The 18,909-nt window shown below is 42.1% G+C and overlaps 1 protein-coding gene across 2 annotated transcripts in view; it reads left to right on the top strand.

The window, feature by feature from the left end:
• MMEL1 (membrane metalloendopeptidase like 1) overlaps positions 1 to 18,909 on the top strand; it is a 307,801-nt gene that overhangs the window by 168,828 nt on the left and 120,064 nt on the right. For both annotated transcript variants that reach the window (XM_073603585.1, XM_073603583.1), the window contains exons 3-5: positions 13,229 to 13,264; positions 13,345 to 13,506; positions 15,606 to 15,686. In XM_073603585.1, coding sequence (XP_073459686.1) covers positions 13,229 to 13,264; positions 13,345 to 13,506; positions 15,606 to 15,686 — 279 coding nt within the window. The remainder of the gene's footprint in view (positions 1 to 13,228; positions 13,265 to 13,344; positions 13,507 to 15,605; positions 15,687 to 18,909) is intronic.

The following is an 18,909-nucleotide window of genomic DNA, read 5'->3' as shown; positions in this document are numbered from 1 at the left end:
AGACACACTCCTAAACCTTGTGGACAGCCTTCCCAGAGTAGTTGAAGCTGTTATAGCTGCAAAGGGTGGGCCAACTCAATATTGAACCCTACGGGATGCCATTAAAGTTTATGTGCGTGTAAAGGCAGGTGTCCCAATACTTTTGGTGATATAGTGTACATATCTGCTAAAAAATTGGGATTTCTGTTCAGCCAAATAATAAACAAGATAGTGACTTTTTTAACTAGTACAGGGACAAGCTCAGAAAGGGTTTCAGAAAAAAAAAGTGGGCTTGGTGGCCCCAACCAAGGGGGGCCGTATGTTTTATCAGTCAATATGTTGTGTTTTGTTTTTGGGGGGTTTTCTTTCTTTTTTTTGGTGGGGGGGGGGTCAATGCTAACGTGAGCTTGTTTCCAATTCATGTAAGAAGTGGTCTTCTTCAGTGAAAACAGCATTTGGAAATTATCAATATCCAGGCATATAAGCAAATAAGGGAGAAGTCTGACTAAAGCTCTTTTGGCCATACGTCTCCTGTAGGTCACAGGAATACACATAGCTGCTGTAAGCTCTGCAGAGATCCTGACAATACCGTTGGGATCCGCCCAAACGCCTGGACCAGCAGCTGGCTCAGCCAACCAGGATTCAAGCGGGAGCCACTGCATCATTTTCCCTAGTTGGAACTGCTGGTTGGAACTATGTAGTGGGCAAACTTTCCCCGCAAATGTTTCCCTTCAGGGAACCATTAGGACTGTCTTCCATGCTTCCGGGGGGGGTAAAGAAAAACACATTCCAAGCCGCATTACTTGCAATGCTTGGGCGTCTATCTGAAAGAATTGGGCACAAGTCTCTTCATATGCTCCCCTAGGACTTGTTATTGAAATTCCTTAAATTATCTTATATTATTGTTTGTTAAGAAATGTGATGATATTGCAGGAGTATGGCTCATTGGATGGAATTTTTTTATGTCTTGATTGCCAAGTAAAAGTGTTAACAACGTATTAAGCAAAAAAAACAGTCTGGACATTGCCTTATCTCTCTGACCATAGGAAATGTCCTCTGAATAGCTTGTGCCTGAGGCTGTGGAATGCCTAGCTGTCAAGAATAACAGGTTGGATATGCCACAGAATTCTGGTTAGGCAAAGATGGGTCACCTTGAGGGTGTTTTAAGGCAGTATTCTCCAAACTGTAGCCCATTGGCCGGATGCGGCCCTTTGGTAGCCTCTATCCGGCCCATGGGGCGCTGTTCCTCCCACTGACATCAATAATGAAGCACCATTCCTTCCACTGCCACCAACAATTGGGCACAATTCCTCCCACTGACACCAATGATGGGGCACTATTACTCCCACTGACACCAATTATGAGGCCTTATCCCTCTCACTGATACTAATGATGGGGCACTATTCCTGCCACTGACACCAACGATGGGGCATCCTTCTCCCACAGACCCCAATGATGAGGCACTATTCCTCCAACTGACAGCAACGTTGGGGCACTCTACCTCCCACGGACACCAACAATGGGGCACTATTCCTCCCACAGACACCAACGATGGGGCACTCTTCCTCCCATGGACACCAATGATGGGGCACTATTCCTCCCACTGACACCAATCATAGGGGACCATTCTTCCCACTGACACTAATGACGGGGCACTAGTTCCCCCACAGTCACCACCGATGGGGCACTTTTCCCCCTCCTATTGACCACAGGCACTATAAAATTTTTTTACTCCTGCTGACCACCAAGCCTGAAACATTGTCTATTCCCACTGGTCACATTCTGCCCCCCCCCCTAAAGTCTGAGTTTCTTTGTTTAGAAAGTTTGGGGACCGCGCCAAAGTATGTGAAACGCTGAGGGCTCCATGCTATAGGACTCCAGTCCTCAAGGCGCCCCAACAGGTCATGTTTTCAGAATTTCCTTCCGATGAAACAGCTGTGGTAATTACTAAGGCAGTGAAACTGATCAAATCACCAAATTTCCAAATAATGGAAAGCCTGAAAACATGACCTGTTGGGATGTGTTGAGGATTGGAGTTGAGAATCACTGGTATAGGACTCTAATGAAGCCATGGGCACCTGGGTTTGCTAGCTGGGTTTGGAGGGGGTAAAGAATTGAAGTCCTCTCCCATTACACAACACGTGTACAACTGGGATCTCCAAAAACATGAAGCACAGGACAGGAAGTGGTCACCTACTTTTGACTGTGGCATAAACTGTGAAATAGGGCGGTGATAAAAAACTGATACATCATTTCTTCTGTAATACAAATATAAAAAAGGGAACTTTTTGAAGCTTTAATGTTTTTATACACACAATCGCACTTCTCTTCAATTACAAGGTCACATTTTAGCCGACCTTTTATCCAATTGTTACATTTAATGTTATATATACTATTTACTTTCAAACAAGTATTAAAATGTGAAGTTTAATACTCCTGAATGTTGTTCCATTCTAGCGTACAATTCCACAGTGGAAACTTGAGACACAAATTTGCCATTTATTTTATGAGGTCACTGTCTCTGTTTTAACTTCAGACTGCAGCACCAATTAAAAGTAACACAAATAGTAGTTATTTTACTTGGACTTTTGTTTGCATTTTTATTTTTGATTATTTTACTTTATGGCACGTTATATTGAATAAACGCACCACTCCCATTTCTCTTATTTCTTATTTACTTATGCAGTGTTTGAGTACACTACTAAGTGGTTGCAGCTATTTCACAGCTACTATATTATACTTTGTTTTTTTTGTTTTTTTCCCATACTTTGGTTCTTTTTGAGTTTATTTAGATTTCTTATTTTCACTATATTTACTGAAGTTTAGAGTTTGATGGTTTATCTTTATTTTAAATTACACATAGTAGCACACAAGTTTTATCCCTATAACAATTTTACTGGCCTATTCATTTTAAATGGATCATGCCAAAATTGTTGAGACTTTCCAACATTTGCAAATCCAAATCCCCCTTCCCTTTTCTCGCAACTGTCAACCTTCTGTCTCTAACTAACAAACGTCTCTCTATTGCTCTTAAACGGAACATGTCAAATGCTAAACAGTACCAGGATATACCTTTAATTCATAGGCTACACACCAGCCCACTTCAGTCACCAGATAATCAATGCCTGATGAAGACAAATGTCCACTGGATTGGGAAAAAATGTCTATGAACACCCTGAAGCCTCTTCAAAGCACAGCTGCGACCTCTTTAATGTTAGCTTGAGGGTTAAGTTAAAGATTTTTCCTACTCTTTCTGGCATCCCAGAATGCAATATGAGTAACTCAACAGCCAACAGAAAGTTTGAATCACCCAAAAGCTTCTTACAAGTTAACTCAGCTTGTCAAGAGAGAACTCCAGATATCTCATACACATGGTGGTCGCTCTACTAAAGGCAAATAGGCTATTTGTCGGGACCTGGATCGCCTGCTGGTGGAACTGTGGTTCCCTGGAACGTTGTAGCTCCACTGTACAACAGCAAGTGTCTCCCAGCAGCCAGCAGTTTCCAGTATTCAGTCTCTACCTGATGCTGGTTGCTGGGAGGGTATTTAGGTCCTCCCTTTTTGGTGCCTCTTGCTCCAGTGTTTTGCTGCTGCCAGAGCCTGTTGCCATTTATCCTGTTCCTGCCCTGTTCGCTGTATCCTGCTGCCCTGTACCTGTTCTCTCTTGTTTCTGATTCCAGCCTTGGTTCCCCATTCCCATCCACTCCCTGCGCCTCCAGTTTTCCCTGCCTTTTGTGTTCCCCATTTTGTATATACTGTATATAGTTAGCAGTTCAGCTTTCTTTTTGTTACTTTTTTTAGTCGGGTATTCTGTCACTGGGTTTTTTTTTTTTGGTTCACTTATCTTTTTATATTTGCTGTGTGCTGGTGTTTGAATAGATTTTGTTCCACTGTAAATCGAACTCCCTTAAAGCATATACAGTCTGGTCCCAGCTTCCTAAGTGTAGCCACACAGATCTGGCCATCTCTGCTGCTGGATCCGGACACTGTTCACTTTGCAGGGGAATTTTCTCTTATGCCCCGTACACACGGTCGGACATTGATCGGACATTCCGACAACAAAATCCTAGGATTTTTTCCGACGGATGTTGGCTCAAACTTGTCTTGCATACACACGGTCACACAAAGTTGTCGGAAAATCCGATCATTCTGAACGCGGTGACGTAAAACACGTACGTCGGGACTATAAACGGGGCAGTAGCCAAAACCTTTCATCTCTTTATTTATTCTGAGCATGCGTGGCACTTTGTCCGTTGGATTTGTGTACACACGATCGGAAATTCCGACAACGGATTTTGTTGTAGTAAAATTTTATGGCCTGCTCTTAAACTTTGTGTGTCGGAAAATCCGATGGAAAATGTGTGATGGAGCCCACGCACGGTCAGAATTTCCGACAACACGGTCCTATCACACATTTTCCGTTGGAAAATCCGACCGTGTGTACGGGGCATTAGCCTAGCCAACATGATTCAAATTTACTTTGCAAGAAGTACCCAATTATGTGCAAGGAAAAAAGAAAAATATTTTTTTTTTTCTTGCACATAATTCAATGAAAAAAAAAGAGTAAATTTCCTTGCAAACTGAACAGCCTATTTGCCTTTAGTAAACGCCATAGTCTCATGCCTCCTGCTGCAAAACCACCAGCTTTATCTCCTATATAATCATTTCTGGGTCCAACCATATTCAGTCATCCATACTAATGGGCACTGTAATGCAGATACAGACTAACAAGGTTACAAACTCTAGTTTGTCCTCTACCAATGGACAATCCAAATTTTTAAAAAATTAGCACATCTAGGAATCATTTAAAATATAGGCAATCTTTATCTCTGAAGCAAACCTGTCCAATATAGCAAGAAAAAACTTCTCTATGCCCCCGTCATCCTGGTTGCACACTACAACCAAAGAACTGACTTTCGAGACATCAAGGCTAAGCCCCATTGCCTTGGACTAAGTTCTGGACACTTGTCATTTCCCTGACCACCTAGAGAGCCCTGACTGGTCCCTGTGGCACTTCTACTGTATAGGAACATAATGGGTGGGGAAGAGCTTCAAAATAAAAGCCAGTAATGTTAAACCCTTGGTTATAAAGTGAAACCAACCAGGATAAGGGGGGCTCAAAGAAAAGCAAGTACACTGCGGAACCTACTTTTAGGCAAGATGTTTGCTTTTCAAAGTTTAATGCTCCACATTGGTTGGTGAACAGAGGACAGTCTTTCTAGTAGTAGGTAATACTGAAAAGTCCAAGGCCCTACAGCTGAAGGCCATTTGGTCATTCGCTTACCCTGCGCCAATGTGCAACTATCGATACCCAGTGCAATGTCCAGCACGTAGTCTCAGGGATCAACCTAAGGTCACTACACACATGTCTCCAGCACAGCTGCTTCCTTACAGCTTCCTCTGGACCTAAACCAGTGAGTGAGATTGCACCACTCAGGACCAGATGCCTTGTGGTGTCTTTATTTCTGGCCCTTCCTAGGCCTCCTAAGCAGGCAGCTGTTGAGTCCATGGGCTGCCTGGCAGCAACAGCCCCTGCACCTCTAGAACCCTCCCTGCTCTCCAGTGTCTCAAATTATTTTTCCACACTCTAGCCCCCCTACTGGACTCTTCTCCTCCAGAGATTGGCTGAAGCCCCATACATATTCAGGCTGGTTGATTTGAATCTCCCACCCTAAGTTCTGGAAGCTCCTTCCAAAGGCAGAAGGAAGCAATCAAACTCCTAGCCTGATAGACCCTGAAAAGACTAAAACAAGCAATTATTGCTCCCTTGATTAGAGAAGGAGCCAAATCTAAATTTGCCTAGCAACCTATGCTAGGAGGGTGCTATAATAGGCTGACAGGTTAAACTGTTAAAAACACCACCGTCACTTACTGTCAGGGCTAGGCTCAGCCCTTCCTTCTCTGAGCTGGCCACTCAGCTGTCGGCTAATTGCTAGCTCCCATCTCTCTCCACAGTTACCCAGCTGTTGTTGATTCTGCTCGTCAGTCCTGCCTACTTAAAGTCATCCAGCTCACTTGATCTCTGCCTTCGCCTTGGTCACATCACTAGAAACCATCTCCTGCATTCCTGTTTAAAGACTGGCTTTACTGACATCCCTTCTGGCTCCTTATCCTGCTTGCTGTTCCTCTACTTGGATCCCTGACTTCTGGCCTGGTTGATTACCTGATCTGGTTACTGAACTCTGGCTTGGCTGACTACCCGATCCGGTTACTGGACTCTGGCTATCCTTTGACTACATTACCTTTTTATTTTTATTTTTATAAAAATCTGTGATTTTACTGTACTTCTGTCTCGGTCTGATTCATGGTTTCTAACATTTACTCATTCGAGGGTTTTCAGACATAACCTTTTATTGGAATGGTCGTTCGATGTTCTAAACGCACAAATCTGTTACAACTGCTTGACATGAGTCCTTCTTTAACTGATACTTGCTGTACTGCCTTGAATTCCAAAAATTGCTTTTAGCTCTAAGGATATGCGTAATAGAAGCCTCAAGAATCTTATGTAACCTAACTCCTCTACCAATAAGTCCTAACGAGGTGCCAATGGCCACCAGGATAGCTTAGGAATTTGCGATATCGTCTTGTGTTTGTGTTGGACATCTTGCTGAAGTTCAAGAAGAACTTACATTGTTGGACGACCGAGGATGTTTTCTCTGGACTGAAGATGCCAGAGCCGTTTGTGCTTTGGATATGGAAAAAAGCAACACAGCGTTATCATGGCCAATGGCTGTCCAAAGAATATGAGAAATGAGGTGTTTAGTGTGGAAAAGAATGCGGAGGGCATGGTATTATGGTACGTTTAACAGAGTTTATTACTACACTCATTCTCCAATCTACATCCTGCAGGTTATAGAAATAAAGAATATCAGTCAATAGGCAGTTTTTAGTTTTGTGTGTTTGGCGGCACGTTGAATTGTCTGCTGGCTTCTTTTTTTCTTATATCTCAGAGACTGCAGTGACAAGATATCTGGACCAGTATTCCCAGTCCTGCCATAACACTGTGACCATTACAAAGCCAAATGATGGGGTCACTTTACAGATGGAATTTTCATAATGTAGAATGAATAAATATCTATTATGTTAATGATAACTGTTTATTATATCGTTAATTAACTAATAATTATAAAATATTCTGGTACTTTTAGGGCTGTATGAAGTATAATTAATTATTATATTATCAACCACCTCAATACCGGCACTTTCACCCCCCTCCTGCCCAGACCAATTTTCAGCTTTCAGCGCTCTCCCACTTTGAATGACAATTGCGCGGTCATGCAACACTGTACTCATGTGACATTTTTATAATTTTCACACGAATAGAGCGTTCTTTTGGTGGTATTTAATCACCTCTGGGTTTTTTTTATGTTCTGCAAAATGAACAAAAAAATACCTAAAAGTTTGAAGAAAAATCTTTTTTCTTAGTTTCTGTTATAGAACTTTGCAAATAAATAATCTTTCTTTATAGATTTAGGCTAAAATGTATTCTGCTACATTTCTTTGGCATAAATAATCCCAATCAGTGTATATTATTTAGTCTATCGGAAAGTTATAGAGTCCACAAGCTATGGTATATATATATATATATATATATATATATATATATATATATAATATTAATACAGTGGGGACGTAATACAGTGGGGAAGTATTCAGACCCCCTTAAATTTTACACTCTTTGTTATATTGCAGCCATTTGCTAAAATCATTTAAGTTATTTTTTTTCCTCATTATTGTACACACAGTACCCCATATTGACAGAAAAACACAGAATTGTTGACATTTTTGCAGATTTATTAAAAAAGAAAAACTGAAATATCACATGGTCCTAAGTATTCAGACCCTTTGCTGTGACACTCATATATTTAACTCTGTCCATTTCTTCTGATCATCCTTGAGATGGTTCTACACCTTCATTTGAGTCCAGCTGTGTTTGATTATACTGATTGGACTTGATTAGGAAAGCCACACACCTGTCTATAGAAGACCTTACAGCTCACAGTGCATGTCAGAGCAAATGAGAATCATGAGGTCAAAAGAACTGCCTGAAGAGCTCAGAGACAGAATTGTGGCAAGGCACAGATCTGGCTAAGGTTACAAAAACATTTCTGATGCACTTAAGGTTCCTAAGAGCACAGTGGCCTCCATAATCCTTAAATAGAAGACATTTGGGACGACCAGAACCCTTCCTAGAGCTGGCCGTCCGGCCAAACTGAGCTATCGGGGGAGAAGAGCCTTCGTGAGAGAGGTAAAGAAGAACCCAAAGATCACTGTGGCTGAGCTCCAGAGATGCAGTCGGGAGATGAGAGAAAGTTGTAGAAAGTCGACCATCACTGCAGCCCTCCACCAGTCGGGGCTTTATGGTAGAGTGGCCCGACGGAATCCTCTCCTCAGTGCAAGACACATGAAAGCCCACATGGAGTTTGCTAAAAAAACACCTGAAGGACTCCAAGATGGTGAGAAATAAGATTCTCTGGTCTGATGAGACCAAGATAGAACTTTTTGGCCTTAATTCTAAGCGGTATGTGTGGAGAAAACCAGGCACTGCTCATCACCTGTCCAATACAGTCCCAACAGTGAAGCATGGTGGTGGCAGCATCATGCTGTGGGGGTGTTTTTCAGCTGCAGGGACAGGACGACTGGTTGCAATCGAGGGAAAGATGAATGCAGCCAAGTGCAGGGATATCCTGGATGAAAACCTTCTCCAGAGTGCTCAGGACCTCAGACTGGGCCGAAGGTTTACCTTCCAACAAGACAATGACCCTAAGCACACAGCTAAAATAACGAAGGAGTGGCTTCACAACAACTCCGTGACTGTTCTTGAATGACCCAGCCAGAGACCTGACTTAAACCCAATTGAGCATCTCTGGAGAGACCTAAAAATGGCTGTCCACCAACGTTTACCATCCAACCTGACAGAACTGGAGAGGATCTGCAAGGAGGAATGGCAGAGGATCCCCAAACCCAGGTGTGAAAAACTTGTTGCATCTTTCCCAAAAAGACTCATGGCTGTATTAGATCAAAAGGGGCTTCTACTAAATACTGAGCAAAGGGTCCGAATACTTAGGACCATGTGATATTTCAGTTTTTCTTTTTTAATAAATCTGCAAAAATGTCAACAATTCTGTGTTTTTCTGTCAATATGGGGGGCTGTGTGTACATTAATGAGGAAAAAAAATGAACTTAAATGATTTTAGCAAATGGCTGCAATATAACAAAGAGTGAAAAATTTAAGGGGGTCTGAATACTTTCCGTCCCCACTGTATATATACAATATATTACCAAAAGTATTGGGACGTCCACTAATGTGAATAATGGCATCCCAGTTTTCATCATAGGGTTCAGTATTGAGTTGGCCAACCCTTAGCACCTTATATCAGCTTGAACTTTTCTGGGAAGGCTGTCCGCAAGGTTTAGTAGTGTGTCTATGGGAATGTTTGACCATTCTTCCAGAAGTGCATTTGTGAGGTCAGGCACTGATGTTGGACGAGAAGGCCTGGCTCGCAGTCTCCGCTGTAATTCATCCCAAAGGTGTTCTATCAGGTTGGGGTCAGGACTCTGTGCAGGCCAGTCAAGTTCCTCCACCCCAAACTCGCTCATCCATGTCTTTATGGACCTTGCTTTGTGCACTGGTGAGCAGTCATGTTGGAACAAGAAGGGGCCATCCCCAAACTGTTCCCACAAAGTTGGGAGCAAGAAATTAAAAAATAAATTAACTAATAACTATATACAGGACTTTTTTCAGTGGGAACGCGGGAGAATGTATTTCTGGAACCTCCAGCACTAAATGTATGCAATAGTACGGGGTACTGGGGTGTCCTGGAGGGTCTATTAATGTTGGCTGCTGGGGGATCTATTGTCACTGGTGGGGATCTGTTTTTGTGTGAGGGTCTATTGTTGCTGGGGATCTTATGTTGCTGGTAGGGATCTACTGTTGACGGGAGGTCTATTGTTGCTGGCTGCTGGGAGATCTGTTGTTGCTGCTGGGGGGTCTAATGTTGCTGGGGGTGGTATTTTGTTGTGGTGTGGGGGGGGGGTCTATAGTTGTGTGGGGGAACTATTGTTGCTGGGGGAGTCTATTGTTATGTGAGGGATCTATTGTTGCTGGCTCGAGGGGATCTATTTTACTGCTTTTCTTGTTATTAGACAAGGACAAATTCTATACAAATTATTTAGCACCACAAAATTATACTTGGGGCAGTACTGGGAGGTGGGTAGGGGGTGGTAGCAAGGGATGGTGCTTGAAGGTGAGTAGGGGGTGGAGACAAGGAGGGGCTCAGAAGGGGGGGGGGGTTACTGCACATATTCTCTGAGAAAAAAAGCCTCGCCTGTATGCAATTACGGCCCGTCCATTAGGAACACCCGGACGTCACCCCCTCTCTCCACGCCACCCCCCTATATCCCATAGGCTCTAATAGACTTCAGAATAGGGTGGGCTCAGGTCACAGAGAATGCGCTCCGATCCCACCCAAGTGTGTTACAACATAAAATGAACATTCGCTGTTAAATGTTCATCCATCTGAATCGGGTCTGAGACCCATTTTCCGATTGGCCGAAAAGATAAGATTCTTGATTGGCCGCAGAGGGAGGTGGGAGGAAACGGAAGTCGCCACCGCCGTGGTGACCCGTGGGGAGCAGGAGAACGGGAGGCCACCACCGCCGAGCAGGGGAAGCCGCTGGTAATGGGGTAAGTGCTACTGACCTGACCAGCCATTAATGTCTAAACCGCTGGCAACAAAAGTGAGTACACCCCTAAGTGAAAATGTCCAAATTGGGCCCAATTAGCCATTTTCCCTCCCCGATGTCATGTGACTCGTTAGTGTAATGCCCTGTACACACGATCGGACATTGATCGGACATTCCGACAACAAAATCTGTCAGATTTTTTCCGACGGATTTTGGGCCAAACTTGTCTTGCATACACACAGCCGCACAAAGTTGTCAGAAAATCCGATCGTTCTGAACGCAGTGACGTAAAACACGTACATCGGGACTATAAACAGGGCAGTAGCCAATAGCTTTCGTCTCTGAATTTTTTTCTGAGCATGCGTGGCACTTTGTGCTTCGGATTTGTGTACACACGATCGGAATTTAAATGATCGGATTTTGTTGTCGGAAAATTTTATATCCTGCTCTCAAACTTTGTGTGTCATAAATTCCGACGAAAAAAGTCCGATAGAGCCCCCACATGGTCGGAATTTCCGACAACACAATCGGATCGCACTTTTTCCAACCGAAAATCCGACCGTGTGTACAGGGCATTACAATGTCTCAGGTGTGAATGGGGAGCAGGTGTGTTAAATTTGGTGTTATCGCTCTCACTCTCTCATACTGGTCACTGGAAGTTCAACATGGCACCTCATGGCAAAGAACTCTCTGAGGATCTGAAAAAAAGAATTGTTGCTCTACATAAAGATGGCCTAGGCTATAAGAAGATTGCCAAGACCCTGAAACTGAGCTGCAGCATGATGGTCAAGACCATACAGCGGTATAACAGGACAGGTTCCACTCAGAACAGGCCTCGCCATGGTCCACCAAAGAAGTTGAGGTCACGTGCTCAGCGTCATATCCAGAGGTTGGGAAATAGACATATTAGTGCTGCCAGCATTGCTGCAGAGGTTGAAGGGGTGGGGGGGTCAGCCTGTCAGTGCTCAGACCATACGCCGCACACTGCATCAAATTGTTCTGCATGGCTGTCATCCCAGAAGGAAGCCTCTTCTAAAGATGATGCACAAAAAAGCCCGCAAACAGTTTGCTGAAGACAAGCAGACTAAGGACATGGATTACTGAACCATGTCCTGTGATCTGATGAGACCAAGATAAACTTATTTGGTTCAGATGGTGACAAGCGTGTTGTGGCGGCAACCAGGTGAGGAGTACAAAGACAAGTGTGTCTTCCCTACAGTCAAGCATGGTGGTGGGAGTGTCATGGTCTGGGGCTGCATGAGTGCTGCCGACACTGGGGAGCTACAGTTCATTGAGGGAACCATGAATGCCAACATGTACTGTGACATACTGAAGCAGAGCATGATCCCCTCCCTTCAGAGACTGGGCCGCAGGGCAGTATTCCAACATGATAGCGACCCCAAACACACCTCCAAGATGACCACTGCCTTGCTAAAGAAGTTGAGGGTAAAGGTGATGGACTGGCCAAGCATGTCTCCAGACCTAAACCCTATTGATCATCTGTGGGGCATCCTCAAATGGAAGGTGGAGGAGCGCAAGGTCTCTAACATTCACCAGCTCCGTGATGTCCTCATGGAGGAGTGGAAGAGGACTTCAGTGGCAACCTGTGAAGCTCTGGTGATCTCCATGACCAAGAGGGTTAAGGCAGTGCTGGAAAATAATGGTGGCCACACAAAATATTGACACTTTGCTCCCAATTTGGACATTTTCACTTAGAGGTGTACTCACTTTTTTTGCCAGCGGTTTAGACAATAATGACTGTGTGTTGAGTTATTTTGAGGGGACAGCAAATTTACACTGTTATACAAGCTGTACACTCACTACTTTACATTGTAGCAAAGTGTCATTTCTTCAGTGTTGTCACATGAAAAGATAGAAGAAAATATTTACAAAAATGCGAGGGGTGTACTCACTTTTGTGAGATGCTGTATATGTCAATTTAAAGTTCATAACCTCTCAAAACTACAAAGGTGCTAAGAGGTGGAGTTTCAGGAGGCCGAGTGTGTACAAGGAACCCCTGTTTGCAGGCAGCACGGTACCATGGGATATGTAGTCCTTAGAAATAAAGGAGAAGCTGCAAAGCATGCAGGGAATCCAGGATGTTTTGGAAAGGAGAAACCATGACACATGAAAAGAGATTTTTCAAGTAAACGTTTATTGAAATATCAAAAATAAATATTGTTTGTATTTTTATTATAATGCTGTTATTGTTATAAAATGAAAGTGTATGATGTGACCATCAATCTCCTTTAAAGGAAGTTGAAAAATAACAGACTTGTCACCAGGTGAAAATAAAGGCCTAAAAAAAAAAAAAAAAATACAGGCAACACATTTAGGCATTGCAATATATCACATTAATGTTTTTGGGTTTTCCATTATAGCGCTGGACCAAAATTGAGGCCTGGGAGGTGACTGACCCAACTGTAACTTCAGGAACTTTAGTTGCTTTTTTGTATATTAGGGCAGATTTTTTGTTTAAAGTGTTCGTTTTAGACGTCACATTTAAAATGTAGAGAAAATTGAAATTGAAAACTGAAAATTGTTTTTTTTTCTTTTTTTGCAGAGACTATATGCACGACCACTGGATGTGTAACCGCGGGTATGTATTTAGGTTTTATATGATATTATATATGATTTTAAGATGTATTTTTTATTAACTTATTGCTGTTTCTTCCTTAGCTGCAAGAATTATCCAGAACATGGACCCCTCTATAGAACCTTGCACTGATTTCTACCAGTATGCCTGTGGCGGCTGGCTGAACAAGCATGTTATCCCAGAAACCAGCTCTCGATATAGCATATTCGATATTCTCCGAGATGAAATGGAGATTATTTTAAAAGGTAAGACTCTCCAATTCTATGTGAGATGAGCCCAGCTCTCTGAAAAAATGAAAGTATAACTAAAAGGCAAAACTTTTATTTTTTTAGTTTTGGATAGAGTGGAGAGGGGTTAGAACCCCTGTCAGGTTTTTTTATTCAGTAATCACTGAAACTCAAAGAAAACCCTAAATTTTGGATTCCCTCCCTTTGAAGAGTTTTTCTCTTACTTCCTGTTTCAGCAATGGGACTCAGATGGCAAAATGCCTGCCAGTGTTCTACTTTAATCTAATAGCCATAGGTTGGAAAATTATGGACAGTTAAGGACTTTTTTTAAATTATTATTTATATAGTGCATCCGGAAAGTATTCACAGTGCTTCACTTTTTCCACATTATGTTATGTTACAGCCTTATACCAAAAATGGATTAAATTCATTATTTTCCTGAAAATTCTACAAACAATACCCCATAATGACGATGTGACAGAAGTGTGTTTGAAATCTTTACAAATTTATTAAAAATAAAAAAGTAAACAAATCCCATGTACATAAGTATCACAGCCATTGCTCAATACTTTTGTTGAAGCTCCTTTGGCACCAATTACAACCTCAAGTCTTTTTGAGTATGATGCTACAAGCTTGGCACACCTATTTTTGGGCAGTTTCTCCCATTCTTCTTTGCAGGACCTCTCAAGCTCCATCAGGTTGGATGGGGAGCGTCGGTGCACAGCCATTTTCAGATCTCTCCAGAGATGTTCTATCAGGTTCAAGTCTGGGCTCTGGCTGGGCCACTCAAGGACATTCAGAGTTGTCCCGTAAGCACTCCTGTTATCTTGGCTGTGTGCTTAGGATTGTTGTCCTGTCGGAAGATGAACCTTCGCCCCAGTCTGAGGTCCAGAGCGCTCTGGAGCAAGTTTTCATCAAGCATGTCTCTGTACATTGCTGCATTCATCTTTCTCTTGATCCTGACTAGTCTCTCAGTTCCTGCCGCTGAAAAACATTCCCACAGCATGTTGCTGCCACCACCATGCTTCACTGTAGGGATGGTATTGGCCAAGTGATGAGCGGTGCCTGGTTTCCTCCAGACATGATGCTTGCCATTCAGGCCAAAGAGTTCAATCTTTGTATCATCAGACCAAAGAATTTTGTTTCTCATGGCCTGAGAGTCCTTCAGGTGCCTTTTGGCAAACTCCAGGTGGGCTGTCATGTGCCTTTTACTGAGGAGTGGCTTCCATCTGGTCACTCTACCATACAGGCCTGATTGGTGGAGTGCAGCAGAGATGGCTGTTCTTCTGGAAGGTTCTCCTCTTTCCACAGATAAATGCTGGAGCTCTGTCAGAGTGACCATCAGGTTCTTGGTCACTTCCCTGACTAAGGCCCATCTCCCCTAATCGGTCAGTTTGGCCAGCCAGCCCACTCTAGGAAGAGTCCTGATGGTTCCAAACTTCTTCCATTTACAGATGATGGAAGCCACTGTGCTCATTGGGACCTTCAATGCTGCATAAATGTTTCTGTACCCTTCCTCAGATCTGTGCCTCCATACAATACTGTCTCAGAGGTCTACAGACAATTCCTTGGAGTTCATGGCTTGGTTTGTGCTCTGACATGCACTGTTAACTATGGAACCTTATATAGACAGGTGTGTGCCTTTCCAAATCGTGTCCAATCAACTGAATTTACCACAGGTGGACTCCAATCAAGTTGGAGAAACATCTCAAGGATGATCAGTGGAAACAGGAGGCACCTGAGCTCAATTCTGAGTGGCATGGCAAAGGCTGTGAACACTTATGTACATGGGATTTTTTCGTTTTCTATTTTTAATGCCTTTGCAATGATTTCAAACCAACTTCTTTCAGGCTGTCATTATGGGATATTGTTTGTAGAATTTTGAGGAATATAATGAATTTGATTCCATTTTGGAATAAGGCTGCAACATAACAAAATGTGGAAAAAGTGAAGCACTGTGAATACTTTCCGGATGCAATGTATATCTTACATAGTTACATAGTTACATAGTAGGTGAGGTTGAAAAAAGACACAAGTCCATCAAGTCCAACCTATGTGTGATTATGTGTCAGTATATCTGATTTTGGATTAATTTTTAACTTTATTTTTATATTTAGGTTTATTGGAGATGCCAGACCAGGATGACCGTGATGCCTTTAAAAAAGCCAAAACCTTGTACAAATCCTGTATGAATGAAAGTAAGTATGTACATGATATAACAGGGCTGATCTGATAAATTTGGAGGGAACAAAATTGGGCAATTTCATACCAACCCATCAAATATTCAATGGAACGCTTGGCGTAGATTTACTCAACCTAGAACACTCAGAATCTGATGCTGCTGTGTATAGTAGCCAATCAGCTTCTAACATCAGCTTGTTCAATTAAGCTCTGAAAATAAAACCTGGAAGCTGATTGGTTACTATGCACAGCTGCAGCAGATTTGGCCCACTCCAGATTTAGTAAATCTCCCCCATGATGTGATTGATGAAGGTAACAGCAGGTAACAGTTGTATTTTTGCTCAGTTCACTTCAGTTTTTTTAACCTTATTAGGTTCCACAAAGAACAGTCACATTATTTTCCATAATTTTTTGCAGCCTTGCTCTTTTTGGCCACCATAGCTGGAAAACACAGCAACAAAAGTTACAGCTTAGCGTAATAAACCCAATGTCTTAGTTCCTCCATTGATACACTGTATACACCAGACCAGCCTTTCTCAGCCAGGGTTCCATAGCACTCTAAGGTTTCTTCAAAATTTTCTAAGGGTTCCTTAAAAACTAAGCCATTTCTGCCTCTCAGATAAGTAACCACTAACACCAATGATCTCTTTAGCTATCTGGAAGAAGGACATACTTCCTACTGGCCACCAGAAGAGTTCCTTCTCCACTGACCACTAACATAAGAAAACCCTTCTGGACTGGCCACCAACATAAGAAAGTCCTCCTCCCCTAACCACCAAAGGGTTTCTTCTCCACTGACCACCAACACAAAAGGGTCCTTCTGCACTGACCAGCAAAGGGTTTCTTCTCCACTGACCACCAACATAAAAAGGTCCTTCTGCACTGACCACCAACATAAGAAGGTCCTTCTGCACTGACCACCAAAGGGTTCCTTCTCCATTGACCACCAACATAAAAAGGTCCTTCTGCACTGACCACCAACATAAGAAGGTCCTTCTCCACTGACCACCAACATAAGAAAGTCCTCCTCCACTGACCACTAAAGGGTTTCTTCTCCACTAACCACCAACATACGAAGGTCCTTCTGCACTGACCACCAAAGGGTTCCTTCTCCATTGACCACCAACATAAAAAGGCCCTTCTGCACTGACCACCAACATAAGAAGGTCCTTCTCCACTGACCACCAACATAAGAAAGTCCTCCTCCACTGACCACTAAAGGATTTCTTCTCCACTAACCACCAACATAAGAAGGTCCTTCTGCACTGACCATCAAAGGGTTCCTTCTCCATTGACCACCAACATAAAATGGTACTTCTGCACTGACCACCAACATAAGAAAGTCCTCCTCCACTGACCACCAAAGGGTTTCTTCTCCACTGACCACCAAAGGGTTTCTTCTCCACTAACCACCAACATAAGAAGGTCCTTCTGCACTGACCACCAAAGAGTTCCTTCCCTATTGACCACCAACATAAAAAGGTCCTTCTGCACTGACCACCAACATAAGAAGGTCCTTCTACACTGACCACACATGTGAGGGGGGCACCTCTCCCACTGACCTCCAATCTAAGGGGACCACCAGGGCACTTTTCCACAGACCTGTAATGTAAGCGAGTATTGATCTACTGATCACTATGTGAGGGTACACTACAATTTTCAATGTCTGTTCCTTTTTTCCTCATTATTATACATTTAATGCTATTAAATTATTACTAATATTGACAACTTACTACAACCTACTATTCATGGTAATGTACTGTGAGGTGTAAAAAGTTTTTTAGCAGGGGTTCCCTGAGACCTGAAAGATTGTTAACCACTTCTGCTCTCACACCTGTTCACCCTTTATGGACCCAAGCAATTTTCAAAATTATGCTATGAGCCTGTTTAATAGGTTAAAATGTTGTCATTACGTAAGATATCAACGTAATACATTTTTTTTTTTTAACCACATGCCGACCGGCCGCAGTCTGTTAGTGAATGTAAGGAATAAGAATTTATCCGAAGTTACTAATTATTACTCAAAATAACAAATGCCGCATCTATACAAATGGAACAGAACGAATTCATAATAAATAATGATAATTAAAAGTTTTTCTTATTATTATTGTCAATTATTATTATTAATTCATTACGTTCCATTCGTTTAGATGCGGCATTCGTTATTTTGGATAATTCGTAACTTCGGATTAATTCATACTCGTTACGTTCACTAACAGCCAAATTTGAAAGGAAATCCCAATACCTATAATTTAATAGTTAGTACTAGTTAAGTTATTATTAGTTAGTTATTATTAAAGATTTTTGAATTTAAGAATTCTCTAATTTACGAATTTACAAATTTTCTAATTTATGAATTTATGAATTTTCTCATTTCCTAATTTCCTAATTTACGAATTTTCTAATTTATGAATTTATGAATTTACAAATTTTCTAATTTTCTAATTTTCTAATTTTCTAATTCATGAATTTTCGAATATTCAAATTTACGAGTATTCGGAAAATTATGTTAAATGGATTTTCATTTATTCGGATATTTCCGAATGACCCAATTCATTCTAAAATGATTTCGGAACGAAACAAATTGCACATGTCTAACAAAAAAGCCCATAAAGCTGGATATAAAGAATAGAACAGGTAAAATTACATATTAACCACTTGCCTTTCATGGCAATTTTTTAAAATTTTTTTTGCACATCTGCATTTTTTGTTAGAAACTACTATAACGTCCATATAAAAGTTAATATTTTCTGAAAGCAGAGACCCCGGAGAATAAAGGTGGTAGTTGCAATGCACAATATATTTGCATAGTTATTTATCAAATGCATATTTTCAGAAAATAATGCACTAAAATGAATCTTAGTGCGAATAAACACAATATTGTACCCAATTTCTGGTTATTTTTCTTTTTATAACTTTTTTATTTTATTTTTTTTAACTTTATTGCTATCACAAGGAGGGTAACAAGCCCCCCATGTCAGGTGTAGGCAACCTGGGGCCCTCCAGCTGTTGTGGAACTACATTTCCCATGAGGCATTGCGAGGCTGGCAGTTACAGTTACTCCCAGAGGCATGATGGGACTTGTAGTTTTGCAACAGCTGGAGCGCCCCAGGTTGCCTACCCCTGCCCTGTGTGATAGCATGGGGCAGGTGACAGGTCCTCTTTATGGAAATATCAGTGGTCCATTAGACCTCCAATGTCTCCTCTGCCCTCCAATGCAGTTATTCAAGCACAGATCGT

Source organism: Aquarana catesbeiana, linkage group LG10 (genome assembly GCF_042186555.1).
Source record: "Aquarana catesbeiana isolate 2022-GZ linkage group LG10, ASM4218655v1, whole genome shotgun sequence".
In the NCBI taxonomy this organism is placed as follows: domain Eukaryota; kingdom Metazoa; phylum Chordata; class Amphibia; order Anura; family Ranidae; genus Aquarana; species Aquarana catesbeiana.
The sequence above is the reverse complement of the archived record's forward strand: the minus strand, read 5'-3'. Positions and strand labels throughout refer to the sequence as shown.